Genomic DNA, 24,019 nt, shown 5'->3' with positions numbered 1-24,019 from the left:
GAGAGAAGGGAAACTGCATGGAAATGGAAGGAGACCCTCAGAGTTATACAAAAGTACATACAAGAGGAAGTGAGGGGAAAGGGAAAAATAATACAAGGGGGACAAATGAATGTCAGTAGAGGGGGCAGAGAGAGAAGAGGGGAGGGGAGGGGAGGGGAGGGGTGATAGTAGAGGATAGGAAAGGCAGCAGAACACAACAGACACTAGTATGGCAATATGTAATTCAATGGATGCATAACTGATGTGATTCTGCAATCTGTATATGGGGTAAAAATGGGAGCTCATAACCCACTTGAATCAAAGTGTGAAATATGATATATCAAGAACTATGTAATGTTTTGAACAACCAACAATAAAAAATTAAAAAAAAAGAAGTGGAAAAAAAAAATATATATATAATTGTGTATGTGTGAGAGAGTGTGTAGACAAAAGTAGGAAAAAAATTTAGAAAAGTTAGTGTTAAAAATAAGTCCAAATATAAAAATAAAGAGTAAAAGGAAAAAAAGATGTGGAGGAAGAATTCAGGGTAGTTTATAATTCACAATAGGGAGGAGTATGTGAAGCTCATAAAAGATGCACTCATAATTCTACAGCATTAGGTGAAGCACCAAACGAAGAAGAAAGTAGGCTGGTTCTATTTCAGTTGTGAAACAGTCTCCACTTAAAACTCACAGGGTCTCATTTCAGGGTGAATTCAGCTACACTGTTTTAAAAAAGGAATTTCAGTTGGATATATTATAGATTAAAGTGTTATTGCCATTTAATTGTCTGTCCTGAGTATTGGCTTCTTTCTGCCAGATTGATGTTCATTTCCAAACCTGAAAATATGTCATTCCTGTCTCAACAGCAACAGGCTTCTACATTAATCACATACTTATTTTTCCTTTAGGGATGTAAGATTTCCCACTGAGAGAAAATCAGCCCTCCTCCTAAGAGTTGTTGGTCTAAGTGTCCACTGTTCTTGTTCTTCAGTATTCCAAGCTCAGCTTTTCCAGTGGAAGGTTATCTTTCACTGGTGTCTAATTAGCATTCTAACTCACCAGTTTCTAACCTTCTTTTAAATTCTTAAGTCCCCTGAACAACTTTCCCTTGGCAGAGTGACCATTCATTGGAAGCTGCTCTTCTATGAAGAACTACCACCAACAGAAAGTAATAATTTATCTGCAATTAGGTCTAGAACACTCTGTACATTTCAGGACTAACCAGGTCCTAAACAGAACAGATTCTTCCAAATTCCTTTCACAGTAAATATAGGAATATAGTATTGTTCTCCCACTGAACTGGTTCTAACACTGTCTCAGAAATATTTTTATGCTTAATGTATGTATGTGATATAGATTACTACTGCAGAGCAGAGAGTCCTAAGAAGTGTCCTTGGGGGCTGGGTTGTAGCATAGTAGTAGAACACTTGCCTTGAATACATGAGGCACTGGGTTCGATCCTGGCACCATATAAAAATAAATAAATAAAGATATTGTGTCCATCTACAAGCAAAAAAAAAAAAAAGAAAGAAAGAAAGAAATGTCTTTGGCTAGTAAGCCCAAGAGATCACACAGTATTTTATGATCTAGCCAATGCATTTTATTAGGTTTCTTTTTTCTGTCATTAACATTTTATTTTTTAGATAATATTCTGAGTTACAGCAAGTGTTCCAAAAAAACAAACAAACATGGAATTAACTGGTTACAGGACCAATCGGATGTTGAGGTGGGTAAGTCAGACAGCACCACCTTTAAGAACTATCCTAAAGAATGACAAGATGAAATCATTAACTAATAAACCCCTAATAATGTTAGTAATAAATTGCAGTATCAGGAATACATCTCTGGAGATACAATGACCTCACATAGGCCTAATTTTCTTAGGACTTCCCTTTCCACTGTGATAAACAGGAAGGAAAAAACATTCTTATTTTCTGCACCATAAGTAAGTGATCCCAACGCTTTCTTGCCTTTATTCTATTAAAGATCATCTTACTTCTGCCCTTCGAATCCCTCCCAAGATACTTTTATTTTTGGATTCCTATTTTCCTTGGTTTGCACTTACTTGCTACAAAGGCATCTCTTTGCTTGTGCAGTATTCCATTTTTTAAATACTTTATTTCCCCATTTGATTTTAATAATCCAGAAAGGATTAAGCTGATACCAACACACTGAATCATTCATTCATTCTTTCATTAATCATTCATCAACTGAATTCCAAATAACATGTACAGTACCAAGCAAGGATGAAACTAAGAATTCTTTAAAAGGCTGTGGTTGAAATCTTCACACAGTAAGTATCTGCTAGTCTATCAGACTCCTCCCCCAGGGGATACAACCATGGTCTGAAGTCACAGACAGTTAGCCTTAAGGCCCAACCTTGAGATTCAGGAATTCCCAGTTCTTCAATTAAACAGCTTCATTAAGATTCAACATTATGGGCTGTATTTGTAGCTCAGTGGTACAACACTTGCCCAGCATGTGTGAGGCACTAGGTTCAATTATCAGCACCACATAAGAATAAATAAATAAAGGTACTGTGTCCATGTACGACTGTGTGTGTGTGTGTGTGTGTGTGTGTACATTATTAAAGAAAAATAAAGCAGAAGAAAAAAAGAAAAGATTGGACACAAGTAAGTGGCTAAGGGTTTTAGGAAGTTAAAACTCAACTGGAATCCTAACATACAGAGAAGCAGGAATACATGAAAGGTGTTTTCTAGCCCACAGTCCTGACTCAGAGCTCTTTAAGGGCCCTATGCTTGGTTAAACTTGAGGGTGCTCAATAGCAGAAGACAATAAAGTGAGGGGACTGGGCTAGATCCACCCAACAATTTTTCTGTCATTTTCTATATTAAAACAAAACAAAACACTCACTATTCAAAGTATTCTAAATACTCAGAGACATACTGCTGCTGCTATTACCTACATTCAGCTTAAGGAGTAATACTATTTCCTTTTTTAAAATAAATGAGGAAGAAGCCCAAAGCCATGAGTAAGAGATTATTCAAATAACCTTGATACCCTTTTCAGAAAGATCTTTCTGTTTTGTTTTTGGTATCAGGGACTGAACCCAGGTGCATTTTACACTGTACTACATTCCCAACCTTAATTATTTTTTATTTGAGACAGTGCTGCTTAGTTGCTGAAGGTCTCACTAAATTGCTGAGACTGGCCTTGAACTTGCAATCCTCTTGCCAAGTTGCTGAGATTAAAAGACTGCCAGCTGGAGACAGGTCTAATTTTAAAGCATCAGTGCTGTGCTTCTCAGTCACAGTTCCATTCGTTTCAACGACATTTCTACTAGGTCCATTTATGATGCCGAAGTCATCAGCTACCCTCGGATAAACTTCCTTCTGGATTATTCATTCGGTACTCCTCCTCCTTCTGGAGCTGAACATCCTCACATCATAAGACAGTTACTTTTCTGTCCTTCTTACTAATTCTCTTGTTTCTACATCTCCTACCACACATTTCTATAATGTTTCTGCCCACAAATTATGAGACCCAGAGTTCCTTTCAAGACTGAAACTGCGGTCTGTTCTTGTGCATGTCTAGCATTTTCTCATTGCTGACCCCAGAGCCAGCAACATCAGGATACTTCAGAGTGCCACTCCCTGCCCTGAGTCCTGGAGTGGGCCCTAAGGGGCTATTTAAACCACTGGGAGCCCCTCGTCTCAGATCTGCAACACCAGCCAATACTTAAATGTATAAAACAGACGAAGTGGCTCGCGCCTACGTTCCTAGTGACTCGGAGGCTGAGGCCAGAGGATCGCAAATTCATAAGCCAGCCTCAGCAGGAGGGCCCGGGGTCCAACACCCAGCCCCGCAAAAAAAAAAAAAAAAGAGACAGGAAAGCCGAGACGGACGGCAAGCCTGGCCCTGTGGGCCTGGGGTTCCCGCGGCGGCTCTGGCCTCCCTGGAGCCCGCCGAGGTTCACGCGCACGTGAGAGCCAAGTTGGCGGCGCTCTTGGGCACGGCGGGCGGCCTAAGCCGCGGCGTAAGGCCCTGCCCAGGGCGGGCATGGGCGCAGAGGCTCGCGGCGTGAGGCCGCCGGAGCGAGGCGCCGCGCCTTACCGGGTTGAGGCGGGTCCTGCAGCGCGGGACACATGTCGCCGAGCCCCCTCCGCGGGCCCGCGGACCCGCGGGGCAGCCGCGCTCTCCACAGGTGGCAGCCGCGGGCGATGCCGGCCAGCGGGCGAGCCAGGCCCGGTATCCTCACGCGGCCGCAGACCGGTATGGGACACGTGCCGCCTTCGCGTCACCAGCCGCCCTCGGTGCCAGCGCGGTCGCAGCGGGGTCGCGGGAGGGCGCGGAAGCGGCTCGGCCGGCCACAGCTCCCAGAGAGCTTCCTCCGAGCCGCTACTCAGCTCGCGCCATCCAGAGCGCGGGAGGACCCGCCCCCTCCGGCCGGCGATTGGCCCGCACGCTCCCCTAGCAGGGCTATTGGCCGCCGGCCTCAACCAATCATGGAGCCTTCGCCCCGCTGCCGTCTGGGAGACGCAATCCCGGCCCGGCTCAGGCCCCGCGAGGCCTGGCGCATGCCTGCATCTGGACCAGGTTCAAGTCGTGGCGCCAAGTCGCGCTGACCTGTAGGAGCTGAGAGGTGGCTAAAGCCAAGAACTTGTAGTCTGAAGACCAACTCCAGTTCCGTTTCGGCGGTGTGGGGCAACACGCTAAACCACACTCAGTAGAAGTGCTAGGGCGGTGTAATTACTGTTTTATGGATCTAGGATTAAATGAAATCCTGTGGACGCACTGTGAAAACTCTGAAGCACATATATGCATAATGATTGTCACTTATTGACATTTATTGAGTGTGTATATATATATAAAATCAAGCTTCGGGATACACACTTGGATTGCAGAAACACAAGGTACACCACTCCCCAACTCTGACTTGCAGGAGGAATGCACAAGTACTAAAAGATAACTGAACATGAAAAAAGAACTATATAAAATGTCTCAAAAGAGGGGCTGAGGTTGTGGCTCAGCGGTAGAGTGCTCGCCTAGCATGCATAAGGCACCAGGTTCGATCCTCAGCATCACATAAAAATAAATAAAATAAAGGTATTGTGTCCAACTGCAACTAAAAAATAAATATATGTTTTTAAATGTTTCAAAAGAGCTGCATTCTCTAAGAGTGTTGAGGGGAAACTTCAAAGAAGCAGCTGGGTCTTGAAAGAGACTCTTTATGCCAGCTAAATCCATTCCAGCCCGGGGAAAAATTGTCTTGAAATACACAGCACTTTAGAGAATGTGAATGAGGGACAGCTCTGTAAAGCTGATGTTGGTAGATGAGAGAAAAAGCAAATTAATCTAGAAAAATAAAATTGAGACCAAATTACGAAGACTTGTGTTTTAAAAAAGGCATAAAGTCACATGCCATTCTGTTTTATTGTATGTAATTATGCCTCAATTTTTAAAATCTAAAAAATTATGTGTGTAGCATCCTTACCAAAGGTGGTCATAGGAGAAGGAGGGAAATGGAGTGGATGGGATAGAATGGGATAGAGATAAGATAGTCCTGAAAAGCCAAAGACTTTTTTTTAAGATTATAAAGACCAATCTTCAAATTATCATCTATAACCTAAAGTTCATTAATAAGCATTATTGTTTGGATATGAGATGTCCCCAAAGCTCCTGTATTAATGCAAGAATATAAAGAAGCTAAATGGTTGGATTATGAGAGTTTTAACCTAATTCATCCTTCTTAGGTTTGGGGTTTTATGGGGTATTTTTGTTTGTTTTAGGTGCCAGGGATTGAACCCAGGCACACTTAAACACTGAGCCACATCCCCAGCCCTTTTTAAAATTTATTTTTAGACTGGGTCTTGCTAAGTTGTTGAGGCTGGCTTTGAACTCCCAGTCCTCCTGCCTTGGCCTCTCAAGAGGCTGAGATTACAGGTGTGTGTCACCACACCCTGCCATCCTTCATAGTTTGAGTGGACTGAGAGTGCTCACTGTAAACAGGTGGGATATGGCTGGAGGAGGTATATTGGAGGGGTGTATCCTGGAAGGATTCCTCTTTCTTGCTGCCCCTTCCCCCTCTCTGCTTCCTGGCCTTCTTGAAGGACACAGCCAGCTCTCCACCATCTTGCCTTTCCACCTTGATGTTCTGCCTCACCTTGGCCCAGAGCAATAGAACAGCCAACATGAACTACAACTCTGAAAACATCAGCCAAAATGAAATTTTTCTCCTCTAAGATGGTCTTCTTGGGTATTTTGGTCACAGAGACTCAAAGCTGATTAAAAATCTCCTAGTAGATACTCCGGAACTGTGTAGCAGTCTCTGCTTCTAACAAGTTATCAAAAAATTACTGTCTCAGCTAAAAATAAGTCCAGTATTTTCTTGATTTCATCAAAGAGTAAGACAAATTAATACAGAATGCTTGGTGACTTCCTAGTACAAAAACTCACAGCTCAAAGAAAAGTTCCAAAAATACTTTTATAGAACAAATTGTGTGGCCCTCAAAGATACGTTGAAGTCCTAACCCCACTGCTTGAGATTGTGACCTTATTTGGAAATGGGGTTGTTGCAGATATAATCAGAACAGTACAGTAAGGTCATACTAGAGTAGGGTAGACCCTTAAACCAATAGGACCAGTGTCCTTACAAGAAGAAGTGAGAGACACACAATGAGAAAACAGCCACCTGTTCACAGAAATCGGAGTAATACATCCACAAACCAAAGCACGTAAGGACTGCTGTGAACCCCAGAAGCTAGGAAAGACAAGGAAGGACACTCCCTGTAGGTTTCAAAGTGCAGCCCTGCGTATACCTTGTCCTTCAGACTTCTGGCTTGCAGAACTATCAGATAATAAATTTCAATTATTTTAAGCCACTTGTTTTGTGTTACTTCGTTAAGTTGCCTTAGGAAACCAATAGAAGTACATCTGTAGATAGGATGGGATTACTGAAGCAAAGCCTGAGGTCTCTATCTCTGTAGATGACAACCTACTATCTTTGGTGACAAGCTGGCTAGTCCACCCTGTCTCCACCTCTCCCTCATTAATAACTTCAACTCAATCCCACTGTTTAGAGGTTAGGCACAAACAACTCCTGGGTGAGTTGAGTGTCCTTGCCCAGTGCATGACTCTTAATAGAAAGAAGTATGGTCATCACCACTGTGTGTCCAGTTCTTATGGTATCCAGTAACAAATTGGCCCTCCAGCACCACACACTATCCTGTGGGCTTGGTCTGTAGATCAACTCATTAGGTCACCCCTTGTGTTCTGTTAATCAAGGTCCTGAGAATGTGAACCGAGATCTAGAACAAAGCGTTGCTACCCACGGGTCTGTCCACGTGGCCACTGGCTTTTCAGAAAAGATCTCTGACTTTGCCAGAAGGTGAGCCCTGCTACCTCCATCCCTCAAATTCTTTCATCAGCTAAAAATTTAGTTCCCCCCTCCCCAGAATCACATAGACCAGCAACCATTATTAACCACACAAATTGTACAAGATAAGCTGAATTTGTCCCTCGAATCAGTGCTGGGCAGTAAGAAAGAATGGAAAGAGAATTTGTACCTATTTTATTATAACCAAGAGCCCTGGGGGGATCCCTCTTGCTTTACTGCTGCAGTGAGACGACTACCATTTCCCTTTCAAATATCTGACACCTGGAGGCATAGAGGGCTCAGTTTGGGTCTCTATTCCTCAGACTCCAACAGCATGCTTTATTTTCAAAACACAGTTCATCTTTCACTCAGCTAATTATGGCAGCACCTGGAGAAAATTAAACGCAAAATAGATTTTAGCTAATTACATGATAATGGTAGCTACAAATTGAACTCTTTAACTGTTATGTGCCATCTTTTTACTTAATCTTATTTAACCCTTTTTGTAACACAGAGTTCATCTATTTTCCCCATCGTTTTCAGGGATAAAAACTGGTACTTAAATGTTAGCAAGAAAAGAAAGGGGAAGGAATTGTGGAGGGATGAGGCCAGATGCCAGTACCCAGGGCAGCAGGTTAACAGTTAAGGAAGCAAAAATATATTTCCAAGTACAGAAAATATCGATATTCAAGATGGAAGTAGAGCATTGTGCAAGGGTTCAATGCAAAGATTTTTTTTTTTAATTTTTCAAAAAATCCAAGCACGGTGTGGAGGATTTTACATTCTTTCCCACAACTTCTATGGTTTTGTTTTATTTTGTTTTAATCAAAACACACTGCAAATTTTTGGCATTCTTTGCATATAGAATGACCCACATTAACTCAAATTTTAACTCCCAATAGTCTTATATTTACTGAAAACCTAGGAAGAAAACCATCTTGAACTGTTTCTATACATCGACGGCTTCCAAAAACACATTTAATAGACCTAAACATGTTACGTTTCCATAGAACTTGAGATTCTCATTTGCAAGTTTCACGTAAGCCTTGAGTTGAACTGTTCTACCTGCAATAGCTCAGTCTCGAAGGGCATTTTTAAATCCCTTTGTTTTCTCTTCAGTCTCAGGCAAGTTTGAGAATTGACCCTCAGATAACCAGTTTGTGAGAAAAGATAGCTGAAGAGACATATGGACAGATGACCAAAAACCTCAATTCAGACAAAACAAGATAGAACAAACTTATATTACAGAAAAAAAATGAGGGTAAAAAGGCAGGAGAAATGATTGTCAAAAATTGTCACCATTATTTCTGAGAATGGGGGAATCCTTTTTTTTTTTTTTTTTTTTGGTCAGGTTTTATGGATTTTTTGTTTGTTTGTTTGTTTTGCCTAAGTACAAATATTTTTATTTAATGGACAAAAACATGGTATTTAATTAGTTTAAAATGGGAAGTGAACCAATAACACTTCAAAATCTTTTTTTTTTTTTTTGGTTCTGGCTATAGCCCCATTCCTTTTTATTTATTTATTTTTTAAATTTTGAGACAGGGCCTCACTAAATTGCTTAAGGCCTCATTACATTACTAAGGCTGTCCTCCTGCCTCAGCCTCCTGAGTCTCTGGGACTACAGACAGGCACAAGGAGCCAGGGGCTATTGTTTGCCTTTCAAGAACAAGTTTTAAAATAGAAGTGATTTATAAGAATTAAGTGACCTAGGCTCAGACCATGTCTGGACAGCCACAGGGAAGGACCTCCTTGAGATGGGAGGGAAAAACCGGAGGAGGGAAATGGGGAGGTGGGAAAGAAAGGTGAGGGAAGGAGGCAGGGAAATGAGAAAAAATAATAATAATAAAGTGAACTACCCAGTGTTGTTTTCCAGCCCTTCCTGGCAGAAGGGCTCCAATTAATATGATCAAGTCAAAACCTGGAATTTCTGTTGTATTTGGCACATAATTCAATCATGAAAAGAAACGTTCTTGGTATAGGTGTAAAGATCCAATTGTTTAGCCAGGTGCAGTGGTGCACGCCTGTAATTCCAGCAGCTCAGGAGGCTGTAGCAGGAGGATCACAAGTTCAAGGCAAGAATCAGCAAGTTAGTGAGGCCCTAAGCAACTTAGCAAGACCCTGTCTCAAAATTTAAAAAATTAAATAAAATTAAAAAGGCTGAGGATGTGTCTCAGTGGTAAAGCATCCCTGGGTTTAATCCCCAGTAACAAAACATCTATTTCTTGTAATTCTATGAATTATTCTGGTTATGGATGTATTCGTTTAACAAACATTTATTGGATCCATTAAAATGTGCCATAATAGTGCACAGAGGCTAACATGGGGGAAAACAAAGTCTATTGCTTGTCTCCCACAGAGTGGGTGAGTCAGACAACATTCAAATATTGTTGTTTGTGTTATTACAGAGGTTAGTTAGCAGGAAGGAGGATCACTGTCAGCTAATTGCTGTTATCCTTGTTTTATAGATAAGTCGGCCAAAGGAAGTTCAACAATGGCCCCAGGTCACACTTCTAACACTATTACAGCTGAGGCTGAAACTAGGGAGGTGGTTTCAACACTCAGGAGCCTCCTGGGAGAAACAGTTGGAAGATCTTCCTCAGAAAATCAGGCACACCCAGGGGCCTCTCACTGCAGTTGTTGCTCAGACTCATCGGCTTCAGTTTACAGAGTAAATTGATAACATGTTGCTGACCCTTATATTTAAGCAAATCCTTTTCAGGAATGTTCTCCATGGACGAAACCCTGCAACTTTACGCTACTTTTTCAATAGGAGATATGCCTCATTGGCTTATATATGGAATACCCCCAACAGCAACCTGCAGGTCAGCACAAGGCCTCCCTGCACTTCATGAGTCAGAGACTTTGGTGCCACAGGTGGCCTCTTGCCTTGCAGACTGCAGTTTCTCTAAAGAGACCATTTTTGTGTTTAAGAACCTCCAGCTTGTTTAAATTTCACTGGAGGGAGCATTGTTGTTGGACGTGACAGATGAGGCAGGGCACGGAAGACAGCAGGTAACAGTTTTTATTTGGCTGCAGCCGGGTTCAGAGGGTACAGCTTTCGCTGTAATCAATTAATCCTCTGAACCCCGAGTTCAGGTAGTTTCATAACTTTATACCCAGCATGTAAGGAGAGGGGTTCAAACACTCACATAAAAGCAGCTTTTTCTTTCACTGTTCTGGGCAAGTTAACTCTTCAAGGACAGCACCTGAGAAGGGGAGAGCTGCTTCTTCTCCCCTTTCTTTCCTCCCCTGCCAGCTGTTACCATGGAGCCCAATTGGTAACTTCTCTTTATCTTAGAAATGTAGACATCTCTGTGAAGCCCAGCTGAAGGCCAGAGGCCTTGTTAAATAATCTTTTTTTTTTTTTTAAATCACATTTTGCACTTGCAAACAGACTTCTACAAACTACTATACTGGATAAATGTTTGTGAAAAACCACTAAAGGGGCGTTCAGCACCTGGAGTGCTGATTTCTTCCAGGCCAGTGGCCAAGTAATAGAGCAACAGGATAACAGGAAGTTTACCTACACTGAACTCTTTTGTAGAGACTCTTTTGCTGATAGTCCTAAAATTAACTATGGAGAAGCTTAGTTAAGATTCTCTGTGGAAGAGGGGGTACCACTACATTGTGAGCTTGTGGGCAGATGAAGTGTTATAATTTAAGGAGCCTAACTATATGAGCCAGATGTGATGGCCCAAGCCTGTAAACCCCAGTGATTGGGGAGGCCGAGGCAGGAGGATGGAAAGTTCAAAGTCAGCTTTGGCAACTTGGTGAGGCTCTAAGCAACTTAGTCAGCTCCTGTCTCAGAATAAAAAATAAAAAGGGTTGGGAATGAAACTCAGTGGTAAAATGCCTCTGGGTTCAATCTCTAGTACCCTGCCCCCCACCAAAAAAGAAAAAGCAGCAGCTCAATTGTATTAGATGATTTTAGGCCCCTTTGACAGCCATTTATCACCAGCTTCTGCATCTGCTTTCATGTTTTTATAACGACTGGATAAAGTTTAAAATGTATCATAGGCTCCACAGACTTTGGCCTGTATTAAGTCTTACAGCTCAGAATGAGGCAGAGCCTGAATCCTGCAAGAAATGTACCTGATTTATCAAAAATACCTGGATCCCCTGTTAAGATTTCCCCACTTTTGTGTAGCTCGCCTGCCTGATGATCCTGCCTACTTTCCTGGGACTATAAAAGGCTCACGTAAACATTTAAGGAAAGAACCGAGTCACTGGGAACCATGTCCTTGAGGAACTTGCCTTGTTGACCTGAATCTGTGTTGCCTTGGAAGAAGCAGTCAGTTTTCCATCCACAGTACTTTTTGTTTTCACATTCCAATCTATCCACAAAACACCCATGTACCTGTGATATCAAACATCCCATCATAAAACAGGGTTTGTGTGAGATGATTTTGCCCCACACCAGGCTAATGTATTCTGAGCCTTTAAGGTAGGTGGAGCCATGATGTTGGGTAGGTTAGGAATATTAAGTACACTGTCAACCTTTGATGTCTTAATCCCAGGATGGGTTTGTTAGACCATCGCCCCATAGTAAGCTGAGGAGATAACTTCTCATTTCATGATAACATCATTTTCCTTTAGCTCATTATATTTGTGATAGTTGACTTAACATTATTAATCAATAATTTCAATGTCCAGACTTCTTCAAGAATGGTTTCTGTCAAATTCTTTATTTCTTGTGAATGGGTCATACTTCATCCTTTTGTGGGGGGATGCTAAGGATTTGATCAGGGGGCTTTCCCACTGAGCCACATTCCCAGCCCTTTGGAAACAGTGCCTAAGTTGCTGAGGCTGGTCTTGAACTTGTGATCCTCCTGCATAGGCTGGGATTGTAGGTTTGTGCCACTGCACCCAGCTTCTAATTCCTTAAGGGAGGTAAATCGTACATCAAATGAGTTTTTAAATATGAAGGAAATTTTAAGCGAGGAAGTTTGTTTGCATTAACCAAGACACCTGGTTATTCTTTGAAATAATAAAAAGAGATTCTTTTTTCATTTACAAATTTAGTTTAATTAATAACTCAGCATCAGAAATAAAAATGACTTCGAAAATGAGAATATAGACATGTTTATTGTTTTTCAGTTTATTTCCTTTCTTTACTTATTGGCAGATAATATGTTGATCCATTTTCGTTGCTGAATGTTGTGAAGAAGTTAGAAATTCAGGATGAGTAACTCACACCTTTCTTAAAATACATACAAGTCTCCCTGGTGGCAGCCTAAAGGAGAGTGACTCCCAGTTTCTCCCTGATGTTTATGGATGAGATATAGCACCTGCTTGAGATGAACCAGAGTCCAAAGCTGACCTGCACGCCACCCCAAAAGCACACACATAAACCAAAGGATCAAATAATCCAGGAATTTGGAAACAACCACCTACTTAATAATGAAACAAATCAATGAAATGCATAAAAGTCTAAGGTTCTAAATGGGCCAGTGTGATGAAAGTACCCGGTTACCCGACAGTTGTGAAAAGAAAGGATCACATTTTCCCATTTCCAGTCGAGGGTAGAAAGCTGAAAATCAGAGGAAACAGACTTGCTGATGGGCACCCTCCAGCTCCAGGACACTTTAGCTGCTGTTTGCAATGTTTTTATTTGTCTATAACTCATTTCATGATTATTAAAGATCCAGATATAACAAGAATCCCTGCCTTACTCTCCACGAGCTGTTACCACAGCGGGTCACAGCACACTGCAGCTCAAGCAGAAAAGTGCACCAACATGAGGAAGGACGTAGACTGCAGGTGGCATCCTGAGCCACAGAAGCCTGACAGAGACAAGGCCACAGACAAAGCCACACTCAGGGCTTGCTGGGAGGCCCTGTCCACACTGGTACTGGACAGCCGGCAGACGGGCAAACCTCAGGAGGCCACCTGAGAGCTAAGGAGAGGTTCTGCAGAGAGAGAAACGGCCTCCTGCCAAGTCTGGCTCCACTAAGGGGCCAAGGAGTGGCCTAAGGCAGGCCTGCTGGGGACCAGAAGGCACCCCGGGTGTCTCTTGTTGACAAGCAAGAGAGCTTACCTAAGGCTGCCTCTGGGGAACCTCTAGGAGCAAGCTCTGGAAAAGGCATGGGAATCTGGAAGCAACAGAGTTCTAAAAGCCTCATTCTACCTAATGGCTCCACCTCCGTCTCTGGCCGAACTGAGCTCCTCATTTTCTCAGGCCCTTCTCTGGGGAACAAGTATGCATCAGAACCCATCAATCAGGCTCTCTATTCCTGAAGAGTGAAGAGCTTCAGAACTTTATTACTGAAGATCTCCCGACTAGTCTGTGTCTTTCCCTGGCTCGTCATCTCCTAACATTTAATTCCACTGAAGAGATGACAGTATCACTTATACTTATGTAGAGCTAATCTTTGGGTAAGTGAGAAAATAAAACACTAAGAGCCCAAATATAGTCTCCTAGGGAGAATCACATATGCAAATTAGATATGAAGAATTCTTTTAAAAAATATCAAACAGCCAGGCACAGTGGTGCACACCTATAATCCCAGAAGCTAGGAAGGCTGAGGCAGGAGGATCATGAGTTCAAAGCCAGCCTTAGCAACTTAGCAAGGCCGAAAGCAATTTAGTGACAGCATGTCTCTAAATAAAATACAAAACAGGGTTGGGGATGTGGCTCAATGGTGCCCATTGGTTCAATCCCCAGTAACAAAAAAATAATAATTATCAAACATTTACCAATTTGAGATTCCCCCTCCCCATCAACTTAGATATTTGGGATTTTCATTTCTTCACTTTTCTTCTATCCCTAGATCTTGCTAATTTCAAAGTACTCAAGTAATTTGCTTTACTTAATCAAAGAAACAAACTAATTTGATACTTTATTACATTTAGCTAAGGATTCAGAAATAAAGAGACCTACTTACAAAGCACACTGTCATACACTATCGAAACTCCATTTCAGCCATGTTACCATCCTGACAAAGACCGAGATGCTTGTATATTCTCTTAACTTATAAAGTTTGTCAAAGTTTCCAGGAAACAAACTATGACTTCAGCTTTTATTGTGTTCTGATGGGATCAATGATTACAAAACCCAGGCATCACAGATCACTCTCCCCATAAAGTGCAGAAGAGAACGCAGTGTAATCCAGCGCACCAGGCACGCTGCCAGGGCCAGAGTAGGGAGGCATCCTCTTGATGCAGTACTGGGCCTGATCTGGGGGCAGCTCTCGACGAAGCTCCTCCGCCAGGATGTATGGCTGGAAAACACACACAAGTGTTTGCAAAGCCAGTCAAAGAAACACTGGAACATAAGCAGTTTCACTACTTTCAATACAACATTTCTTACATTTGTCATCTAAATTTCTTAATAGGTAAAGGTATAGTTGGGTTACATTATACACTGATGAGAATGCAGGGCTATTTCACATGGTGGAATTGGTATTAAAAACAAAAATGTATATATATGTGCTTTTAGAAAATGGAGTCATTTTCCCACTCAGTATATTTTTACTTAAAAACTGAAAATATATTGCCACTGGAGAAAACATCTCCACAATATGATATTGACACATTTAATGATGGGGCTCCTTTTTAAAATGTCAAATATCCATGGAGAAATAGGACAAATTCTGGTAAAGACGACTGACAAGTAAGATAATATCATAGTATGACTTATTTTTTTTTAACTTTTATTTTTTAGTTTTCGGTGGACACAATATCTTTATTTTATTTTTATATGGTGCTGAGGATCGAACCCAGTGCCCCGCGCAAGCCATGTGAGCGCGCTACCCTTGAGCCACATCCCCAGCCCTCATAACAGGAGCTTCCCTGGGGGTTGGTCACACATGGTTTACTACTTCCTAAATCCTTTGCACTCTCCCTCCGCATGCTTTAAACAAACTTCTTATTTTTGAGATAGCTGATCCTGTCTGATTTTTATGGTAATAAACATGGCTGTACTGATGTGTTTTAATATCCTAACTTTCTTGTAGGACTCTTTTTCCCCTCTCAACCAGATCAGAGAGTAAAATAATCCTATCCCAGACTGAATTTATGTATCCTAAGAAATTTTTATTGTTTGAGGGGTGGTATTCAAAAGCTCTGAACTTTCAGTTAAATTCTTGCTTAGTTTTAGGCATGTGTCATGAGAGTCTTGCCCAAAAGTCTTGCAACTTTTCTCTGGGGGATGGGCATGAAGTCAGGGTCCCTGGCCCTTAGTGGAAGAGCTTAACAGTTCTGTAATACCTGAACTACAATAGTTTCTTCTTTCTGAATCACACCTATTAAACCAGAATGCACAATGGGGTTGAACCATTAACCATAAACCTTAACATACACATACATCTACCAAATGCACACTATTGCTCCCATAACACTAGCATGAGGCCTGAGCACAAATGACAGGCAGGGAAGATCTGTGTTTCCTCTGAGGTCACCTCTGTGCTGCTTTCCACATTCAGTGCTAATATACCAGGGGTACTGGTATTAGAATGTTAAAGTGAAAGGAAATCCATCAATACAGACCTTATCAGAAGCCAGAATTCTGAAGGAGGCAATGACCTGCTCAGCAGTGTCTGTGTCAGCTGTCTCTCTAGTCATGAAGTCAATGAAGGACTGGAAGGTGACAGTGCCTTGTCCATTGGGATCAACCAGGGTCATAATTCGGGCAAATTCAGCTTCACCCTGAGGCCAAGGGCAAAGAGGTAATAAATTCCTTTGTGTTTGAAACCTTAATCTGCAATTCCTTTCAGTCTCTGGAAGGGATTCCCTTTAGGGTGACTGAGGTTTATTGTCATCAAATACATAAAGGTTGCTGTAGCACCAAGCTAGAATATCAATGCCCTTCCTCTCTGTGACCCATTTGCATTCCTTGGTCATAATACAAATGTCAAAGAGTAACTTGGAGCAGATTGATTCTTTTTTCAGGTTACAAGAAAGAAGAGATGTTGCTAAACAGGAAGGCAGTTCAGAGATGGTGCTCGTGATCTTATTTTAAACTTTGGGAGGGAAGCAAAGCAAGTCATGTTTAAAATATGTATTAATGGGCAACACAGAAGTATGAGTATATTGGAACCATTACAACTCCAATACACTCATACTTTAAAATATTTTTTTTGATATTTAGGACTGAACCCAGGGGCACTTTAACACTGAGCTACATCCCCAGCCCCCCCACATCTTTTTTTCAAAGATGCAGTCTGAGTTGCTGAGGCTGTCCTGGAACTTGCAATCCTCCTCTGCTTAGCCCCCCAGCCAGCTGTAATTACAGGTGTGTGCCACCACGCTCAACTAGGATGCAAATTATATCAATAACCCTGTTAAAAATCATAAAGGAAGCCCAGACTCTTGATTTCTTTATTAGGAAAAAAAATCTGACCAATTTCTGGAAAAAATGTGTGTGTTTGACTCTGTAAAATTATTTTTACATAGCAACAGGGAAACCTTAAAAAATATTCTTCTGTGTAATGAAAATTAACAACCCTAAATGTTCTACCTTACATTTAAGTGTGTCATTTTCTATAATACAAACTCAAACTCAATAAAATCAGATCTTAGCACAATTTCAACTTCTGTCTTACCAAGTCATAACCCATGGAAATGAGGCAGGCTCTGAAGTCCTCATGGTCCATCAAGCCATTCTTCCTCTGTTGGCAAAAGCAAGCAACAGTAAAGTGGGAATTAGAAGTGATATGAGCAGCTCTGCTCGGCCAAGTGAGCAAAATCAAGTAAGGGAAGGGCCACTTTGAACTCTGCCAAGATCACAATGGTCATCACTGACTTAAAGGAAAGATGGATCTGACAATACAAGGATATTATCAATAATTATTTAAAAGGAATGGGGGCTGAGTGGCAATAAAAACTAGACAAAAATGAGACCACAGGGTCAAGAAGGTAGCAAAGGAACTGGATGGGAGCTCAGTGCTTCCCCCTACTGATGACAGAACACTGCAAATGTTCTGAGACATGCTCTCAATGGCCCTGGTGAGTCATCAGTTGTAAAATTTTCCCAAGATGAGAGCGTTTTTCTGAACTGAAACAACTGGAAAGTCAATAGGCCCTTGGGCCAGGATGCAGTAGCTATTCCATGTTGCAAATTCGGCTTCTGAAAATTCAATGAGGGTGTGCAGGAAGCAGTGTGCAATACTGTCCCTCATAACAATAGTTTTCCCAGCTGAGGAAGGCCAGTCACAAGGGTGAACCCAGTGCATCAGAAATGGGGGTCAATGCAAAGCCCTGGATGTGATGAGAAGCGCACAGCTGCACTGGAGATGTGTTTCAGGGTTCTGGGGGTGGGGCAGCTAACATGAAGCATCAGCATCAAGTAAAGACATCACCTTTACTGGCCAAACCACTTATTCAATCGGGTATTTTCTGGTGCTTCTGTCCACCAAGGAAGCAGTCAGTCCCCAAAACTAATGTCAGGTCCTCTTCCTTCCAAGAACAGAAAGTCACAGGCCTGTTCTTAGGCCTACATGCCTGGCCCCCCACTGCCCGACCTGCTCAGGACTGCCCTGCAGCCCTCCTCACTGACATGTCCTCCACCAATGTCTCTGCCTCTCCTCCTCTGGCTCTTGCATCTCCTTGAAACACAACACTTCCCTAAGATCAGCCTTTCTCTTTTCTTCCTCCCTGAACTATATCTTGACAGAGATGACTGTTTCATGGTGACTCATAACCTTCAGTTCTGAACCCTAGAACTGGATTTCTCCTGCCCAGGGGACCTCACTGCTGCAAAGGCTCAGGAGCACCCCTTTCTCCATGTCCTCAGACTAAATTTCCATGTTGTTTAACCTTTTCCCCCTCCCTCAGGCCCAAATCCCATCAAGTTCTGTCAGACATCTGTTTCCTCCTCAGACCTGCCCTTGTCTTCATCTTTACCTCCTATCTGTCCACCCAGGAGCTCCTGTTTCCCTTCCCTCCTGTTGCCCTCTGCTTGCTTTCTCTCCCACCCTCACTTCAGCCTGTCTTACATCTGAGAGGTGCGGTCAGGCAGTTTCTCTGAAGCACAGATCTGGTCAGGTCACACCTGTGCTCTACAACCTTCAATGGCTCTCTTCCATCTAGGGAAGAATCCCTCCATGCACATTCTCTGCGCCTCAACATTCCCAGATTACTGTTACTTGAGAAGATGAAGCAAAATGCACTGTATCCCTGACAGCTCTCCCACACTCCAAACTCTGCTTCCTTATTTCTAAGACATGACCTCCTTAGTGTTAACACAGCCAAACCTTTAAACTTGGCAAATTCTACAAGGCTCTCCTTTGGACTTTTTGTTGTAAAAGACTGTCTTATTACCTTGGATTTAAATCAATGTGCAACCCAAATGAGCAAGAAATGTCCTTCAGCAAGCCCAGCAGATCTGAGCAGGGATGATGGTAAAATTCTCCCCTCCATGGAGAAAAATGACTTGGACTTCAATGATTGAAATCAGATCAGAGTTGAAGAACGGTTCTGAACTAGAAAGTGGTGCTCAAGCCCAACAAATGTCATCCTCCATCTCTGCACAGAATTCTTTACTTGTGCCTTTCAGCTCCCTTATCAGAAATCCAGTGTCTGTACTCTTCCTAGACCCAGCTTAGGCTGGCCTGGCCAGCAGACATTTAAAAAATCATTTACTGGAATTTGCAAACCATCAATAGGGCCCAATACAAAGTAATAGGATGTTCTTTTTTAAGCTACCCTTAGCAATTGGAATGTGGCCTTATGTTTAACTACATAATTAGTAAAGGGAATTTTCTCATAATTTTACTCAATATTATTAAAATAAAGATACTAGATAATATTTTACAAGCAGTACGTAACTTTTCATATACTTTACTGTGAATGTTATCACCATTTTGTGGGTCCATTTTTCTTATCGTGAGTCAATTTTGTTAATCAATCATTAGATGTTTTACGTAGTTACTAGGAAAAGTACATCAGAGTTTTGCAACCAAATCTTTACAAAATGACTAAAATACAACAACCACACCTTGTTAAGGACATACTTTCAGTAAGAACAAATGGGACTCTGATATCCACTACAAATGCATTCATTGACAGCTGCAAGACATGGTTCACAGCCTGCACTTCAGGTCACGGGAGCAACGTCAGCTGTGCATACCTTCTTTTGGTGGCTACTTTCCTGTGGCATTACTCAACCAGTTTCCCTGTAAACTTTTTGGGGTGTTAAGACTTAAGGTAATAGCATGCATATTATTTCAGACTCATTGTTTGGTGTCCACAGAACTGCCTTTCAAATAAGCAGAGTGCAGTACCCTGTCGAAGTGGTTGAAGGAGGCTCTGAACTCATTCATCTGCTCCTGGGTGATGCCCTTCGCATCCCTCGTCAGGATCTGGGTCTCCACCTCGTTGATGGTTCTGGCAATGGTGGTCAGCAGCAGCTCCCATCCAACACGGATGTGCTACCAAGGGAAAAAGGCAATGATAAATTCTCAGTTTTTCTAGCAATATCAACCTTGCCTCTTCGTTTTCACAACAGGAGAGCTGACCCAAAAGGAGGGCCTGCTATAGACATTCCTATACTTTTTAAATTTTTTTTATTTGTTTTAATTAGTTACACATGACAGTACAATGATCTTGACATATCATACATTTGAATCAGATGGGGTATAACTTCTCATTTTTCTGAGTGTACAGGTTGCAGAATCACATTGGTCATGCAGTCACGTATATACATACAGCAATACAAGTGTCTATTTTATTCTGCTGCCCTTCCTATCCCCCCGTCCCCTCCCCTCCGCTCCCATCACTTCTCTCTACCCAATCTAATGTGACACACTTTTTTTTCCCCTCACATCATCATACATGTATTCTGTATAACGATGAGGGTCTCCTTCCAACTTCTGTGCAGTTCCCCTTCTCCCTCCCTTTCCCTCCCATCTCTCTTCTCTATTTAGTGGTAATCTTCTTCTCATGTTCTTCCTCCCTACCCCATTTTGAGTCACCCCCCTTATATCAGAGAAGACATTCGGCATTTGTTTTTTAGGGATTGGCTAACTTCACTTAGCATAATCTGCTCTAATGCCATCCATTTCCCTGCAAATGCCATGATCTTGTTATTTTTTAGTGCTGAGTAATATTCCATTGTGTATAAATGCCACATTTTTTTTTTATCCATTCATCCACTGAAGGGCATCTAGGTTGGTTCCACAGTCTAGCTATTGTGAATTGTGCTGCTATAACCATTGATGTGGCTATGTCCCTGTACTATGCTGTTTTTAGGTCTTTTGGGTATAGTCCGAGAAGGGGAATAACTGGGTCAAATGGTGGTTCCATTCCCAGCTTTCCAAGGAATCTCCATACTGCTTTCCAAATTGGCTGCACCAATTTGCAGTCTCACCAGCAATGTATGAGTGTACCTTTTTCCCTGCATCCTCACCAGCACTTGTTGTTGTTTGACTTCATAATGGCGGTCATTCTTACTGGAGTGAGATGGTATCTTAGAGTAGTTTTAATTTGCATTTCTCTGATTGCTAAAGATAGTGAGCATTTTTTCATGTATTTGTTGATTGAATGTATACCCTCTTCTGAGAAGTGTCTGCTCAGGTCCTTGGCCCATTTGTTGATTGGGTTATTTTATTTTATTTTTTTTGCTGATGATATGATCCTATACCTAGCAGACCCAAAAGGTTCTACCAAGAAACTTCTAGAACTAGTAAATGAATTCAGCAAAGTGGCAGGATATAAAATCAATACCCATAAATCAAAGGCATTCCTGTATATCAGTGACAAATCCTCTGAAATGGAAATGAGGAAAACTACCCCATTCACAATATCCTTAAAAAAAAAATACTTGGGAATCAACTTAACAAAAGAGGTGAAAGATCTATACAATGAAAACTACAGAACCCTAAAGAGAGAGAGAAGAAGACCTTAGAAGATGGAAAGATATACCTTGCTCATGGATAGGCAAAATTAATATTATTAAAATGGCCATATTACCAAAAGCACTTTACAGATTCAATGTGATTCCTATCAAAATCCCAAGGGCATTCCTTGCAGAAATAAAAAAAGCAATCAAGAAATTCATCTGGAAAAATAAGAGACCCAGAATAGCTAAAGCAATTCTAAGCAGGAAGAGTGAAACAGGTGGTATCGTTATACCAGATTTTAAACTATACTACAGAGCAACAGTAACAAAAACAGCATGGTCCTGGCACCAAAACAGGCTGGTAGACCAATGGTACAGAATAGAGGACACAGAGACCAACCCACAAAATTACAACTACCTTATGTTAGACAAAGGTGATAAAAGCATTCAATGGAGAAAGGATAGCATCTTCAACAAATGGTGCTGGGGAAACTGGAAATCCATAGGCAACAAAATGAAATTGAATCCCTTTCTCTCACCATGCACAAAAGTTAACTCAAAATGGATCAAGGAGCTAGGAATCAAACCAGAGACTCTGCGTCTAATAGAAGAAAAAGTTGGCCCTAATCTCCATCACGTGGGGTCAGGCCCCAAATTCCTTAATAAGACACCTATAGCACAAGAGTTAAAACCAAGAATCAACATATGGGATGAATTCAAACTAAAAAGTTTTTTCTCAGCAAGAGAAATAATATGTGAAGTGAATAGGGAGCCTACATCCTGGGAACAAATTTTTTACCCCTCACACATCAGATAGAGCTCTAATCTCTAGGGTATACAAAGAACTAAAAAAGTTAAACAACAAAAAAAAAACAAATAACCCAATTGACATTCCTATACTTTAGAAAAAATTCTACCCTAGTCTATAGTGGGAAGTACTCAGAAGTGAGATCAGGGTTTCACCATTCACAGACCACTCTTCCGTGAATGTTCTGAAAACGTGAAGCACGTCCGAGTCTTTGCTGTTCTCCTTAGGTTGGGGGTTTAAAGGCCAAAAACTGAGAAAGGGCTTCATCGTTATTTTTAATGATACAATAAATATCTATCAGTGACAACTGGAACTCTGTGGATTAGACTGACAGTGAATAGCCTATTTGTCATTGAAGCTATCTTTCCATTTATCAAGAAGCAGGATGAGCCCTGAGTTATACCTGCTGGCTCCCAGGGAGACCAAATTGGGCCAAATTGTAGATGTGGCAGTAGTCTAATTTCTGGTACTCTCCCCAAAGAGGCATAATGACTTCATTGTGTTGAGTAATAATGCTGTTAACTATGAACTCACACTTGATGTAGTGCACAGAGTCTTTTCATACAGCAATTAGAAAGGCTTACCACCCTCTGATGTTCACACTTGGAGAATTCAGCAGGAACAAAGCACAGAAGTGAACCCAGAGCACACCAGCCACTGAGAGCAGCAAGAGTAGCCCACCGCCTGGTGCTTACCTCCATTGTGTAGTTGGTGTGCTTGTTGTCAAAGACCAAGGCCTCTTGGATGAGCTGGTGGTCTCCTTCCAGCTTGTCTATGTTGTTCTTGTAGTTGATGATATTGTGCTCATACTGCTTCAGCTGGTTCATCTGGTCTTCCAGTGCCCCTGTGATCTGGATGGAGCTCCGGGCAATCTCCTAGGGAAGGCACGTGGGCGAGACAGGGAGAGGTGAGCAGAGCTAGGAAGTAGTGCTGTGAGAGTCATCGGTCATGACTGCACAAGATGCCACACCATATCAGGCAGCAGCCCAAGTCACTTGATGTCCCCAGACACAGTGGGAGAGGGACAGGGTCACAGGATAGAACAAAGTCTGGTTCTGATCTACCTGGAGAATGGGAAAAGGTCTCCCAGAATCTATATGGAACAGCAAAGGCAGGAAGACGTGAGCCCTGACCATCATCTTGTACTGGGAGCAAAACTTCCTGGGCCAGTAACCTGGTTCTTCGGTGGGGGGTGGGGGGGGAGCCAACTGCCTGGGGAGAGCTACCATGCAGATGGTGACACCCTCCAGCACGAGAATTTCTTACAGTTTTAGATATTCTTTCCTTTGGGAAAAAGTTAACATTTTATCACCAAAAGAGAGATAGAGAAATGTCTCCTGGCTGCTCTTGGTGATGAAATGAACCCAGACCTCAACACCATTCACAGACCACTCTTCCGTGAATGTTCTGAAAACGTGAAGCACGTCTGAGTCTGCTGTTCTCCTTAGGTTGGGGGTTTAAAGGCCAAAAACTGAGAAAGGGCTTCATCGTTATTTTTAATGACACAATAAATATCTATCAGTGAGAATGTCCTTGCCCCCTTCATTGGGCACCCACCAAGCTCCCACGTGTGCCAGGCACCCAGAGTCCACAACAGCCCCAGGACTGGAAAGATACAGCCCCATATAAAAACAGAATAAATGGGGCAACCAGAATCCACAGCCAGGAGGCACCACTCTGTCACTAAGGGACTGGCTGCCAGGCCTATGGACAGCCGGAGAAGGGTGTGACCTACCTCCATCTTGTTCTGGATCCAGGGACCAATGGCATTGGCCTGGGCAGCAAATTGGCGCCTCAGGCGCTCATTAGCATGCTGGCGAGCCAGCTCCTCTTGCAGGGATTGATCTCTGATGGGCACCAGCTGCTTCACCTGTCAGGGCCCAAGGACAAAGGGTGAATAGCCAGCTCTGGTCTCCTAGGAATGGCCACAGGATAGCAGTCCAAGGAGTTGGTGGGAGTGGAGAGAGAGAGAAGGCGGGGAAGATAGAAGAGGAGGAAAGGGGAAGTGGGGTAAGGGTGAAGAGAGGGAAGAGAAGTGGGATAGGGGTGAGGAGAGGGAGCGGAAGTGGGGTAGGGGACAAGAGAGGGAGGAGAAGTGGGGTAGGGGACAAGAG

The 24,019-nt window shown here is 42.4% G+C and overlaps 2 protein-coding genes across 5 annotated transcripts in view; both read right to left on the bottom strand.

Annotated features, from left to right (window-relative positions):
- Nucleotides 1-4,370, bottom strand: part of Mtr (5-methyltetrahydrofolate-homocysteine methyltransferase) — a 95,257-nt gene extending 90,887 nt beyond the window's left edge. For both annotated transcript variants that reach the window (XM_027948028.2, XM_071619858.1), the window contains exon 1: nt 4,056-4,370. In XM_027948028.2, coding sequence (XP_027803829.2) covers nt 4,056-4,089 — 34 coding nt within the window. In that variant the 5' untranslated portion in view covers nt 4,090-4,370. The remainder of the gene's footprint in view (nt 1-4,055) is intronic.
- An 8,016-nt stretch (nt 4,371-12,386) lies between these two features.
- The window catches only part of Actn2 (actinin alpha 2), a 63,903-nt gene continuing 52,270 nt past the window's right edge, over nt 12,387-24,019 (bottom strand). For 2 of the 3 annotated variants that reach the window (XM_071619856.1, XM_071619857.1), the window contains 6 exons: nt 23,641-23,775; nt 22,601-22,780; nt 19,542-19,688; nt 16,863-16,928; nt 15,808-15,966; nt 14,326-14,540 (listed from right to left, as the gene is read on the bottom strand). In XM_071619856.1, the coding sequence (XP_071475957.1) occupies nt 14,382-14,540; nt 15,808-15,966; nt 16,863-16,928; nt 19,542-19,688; nt 22,601-22,780; nt 23,641-23,775 (846 nt within the window). In that variant the 3' untranslated portion in view covers nt 14,326-14,381. Of the gene's footprint in view, nt 14,541-15,807; nt 15,967-16,862; nt 16,929-19,541; nt 19,689-22,600; nt 22,781-23,640; nt 23,776-24,019 lie in introns of all 3 variants that reach the window. The other variant, XM_027948042.2, reaches the window with a different exon arrangement.

This window comes from Marmota flaviventris, chromosome 12, assembly GCF_047511675.1.
Source record: "Marmota flaviventris isolate mMarFla1 chromosome 12, mMarFla1.hap1, whole genome shotgun sequence".
Taxonomy (NCBI): Eukaryota; Metazoa; Chordata; class Mammalia; order Rodentia; family Sciuridae; genus Marmota; species Marmota flaviventris.
The sequence above is the reverse complement of the archived record's forward strand: the minus strand, read 5'-3'. Positions and strand labels throughout refer to the sequence as shown.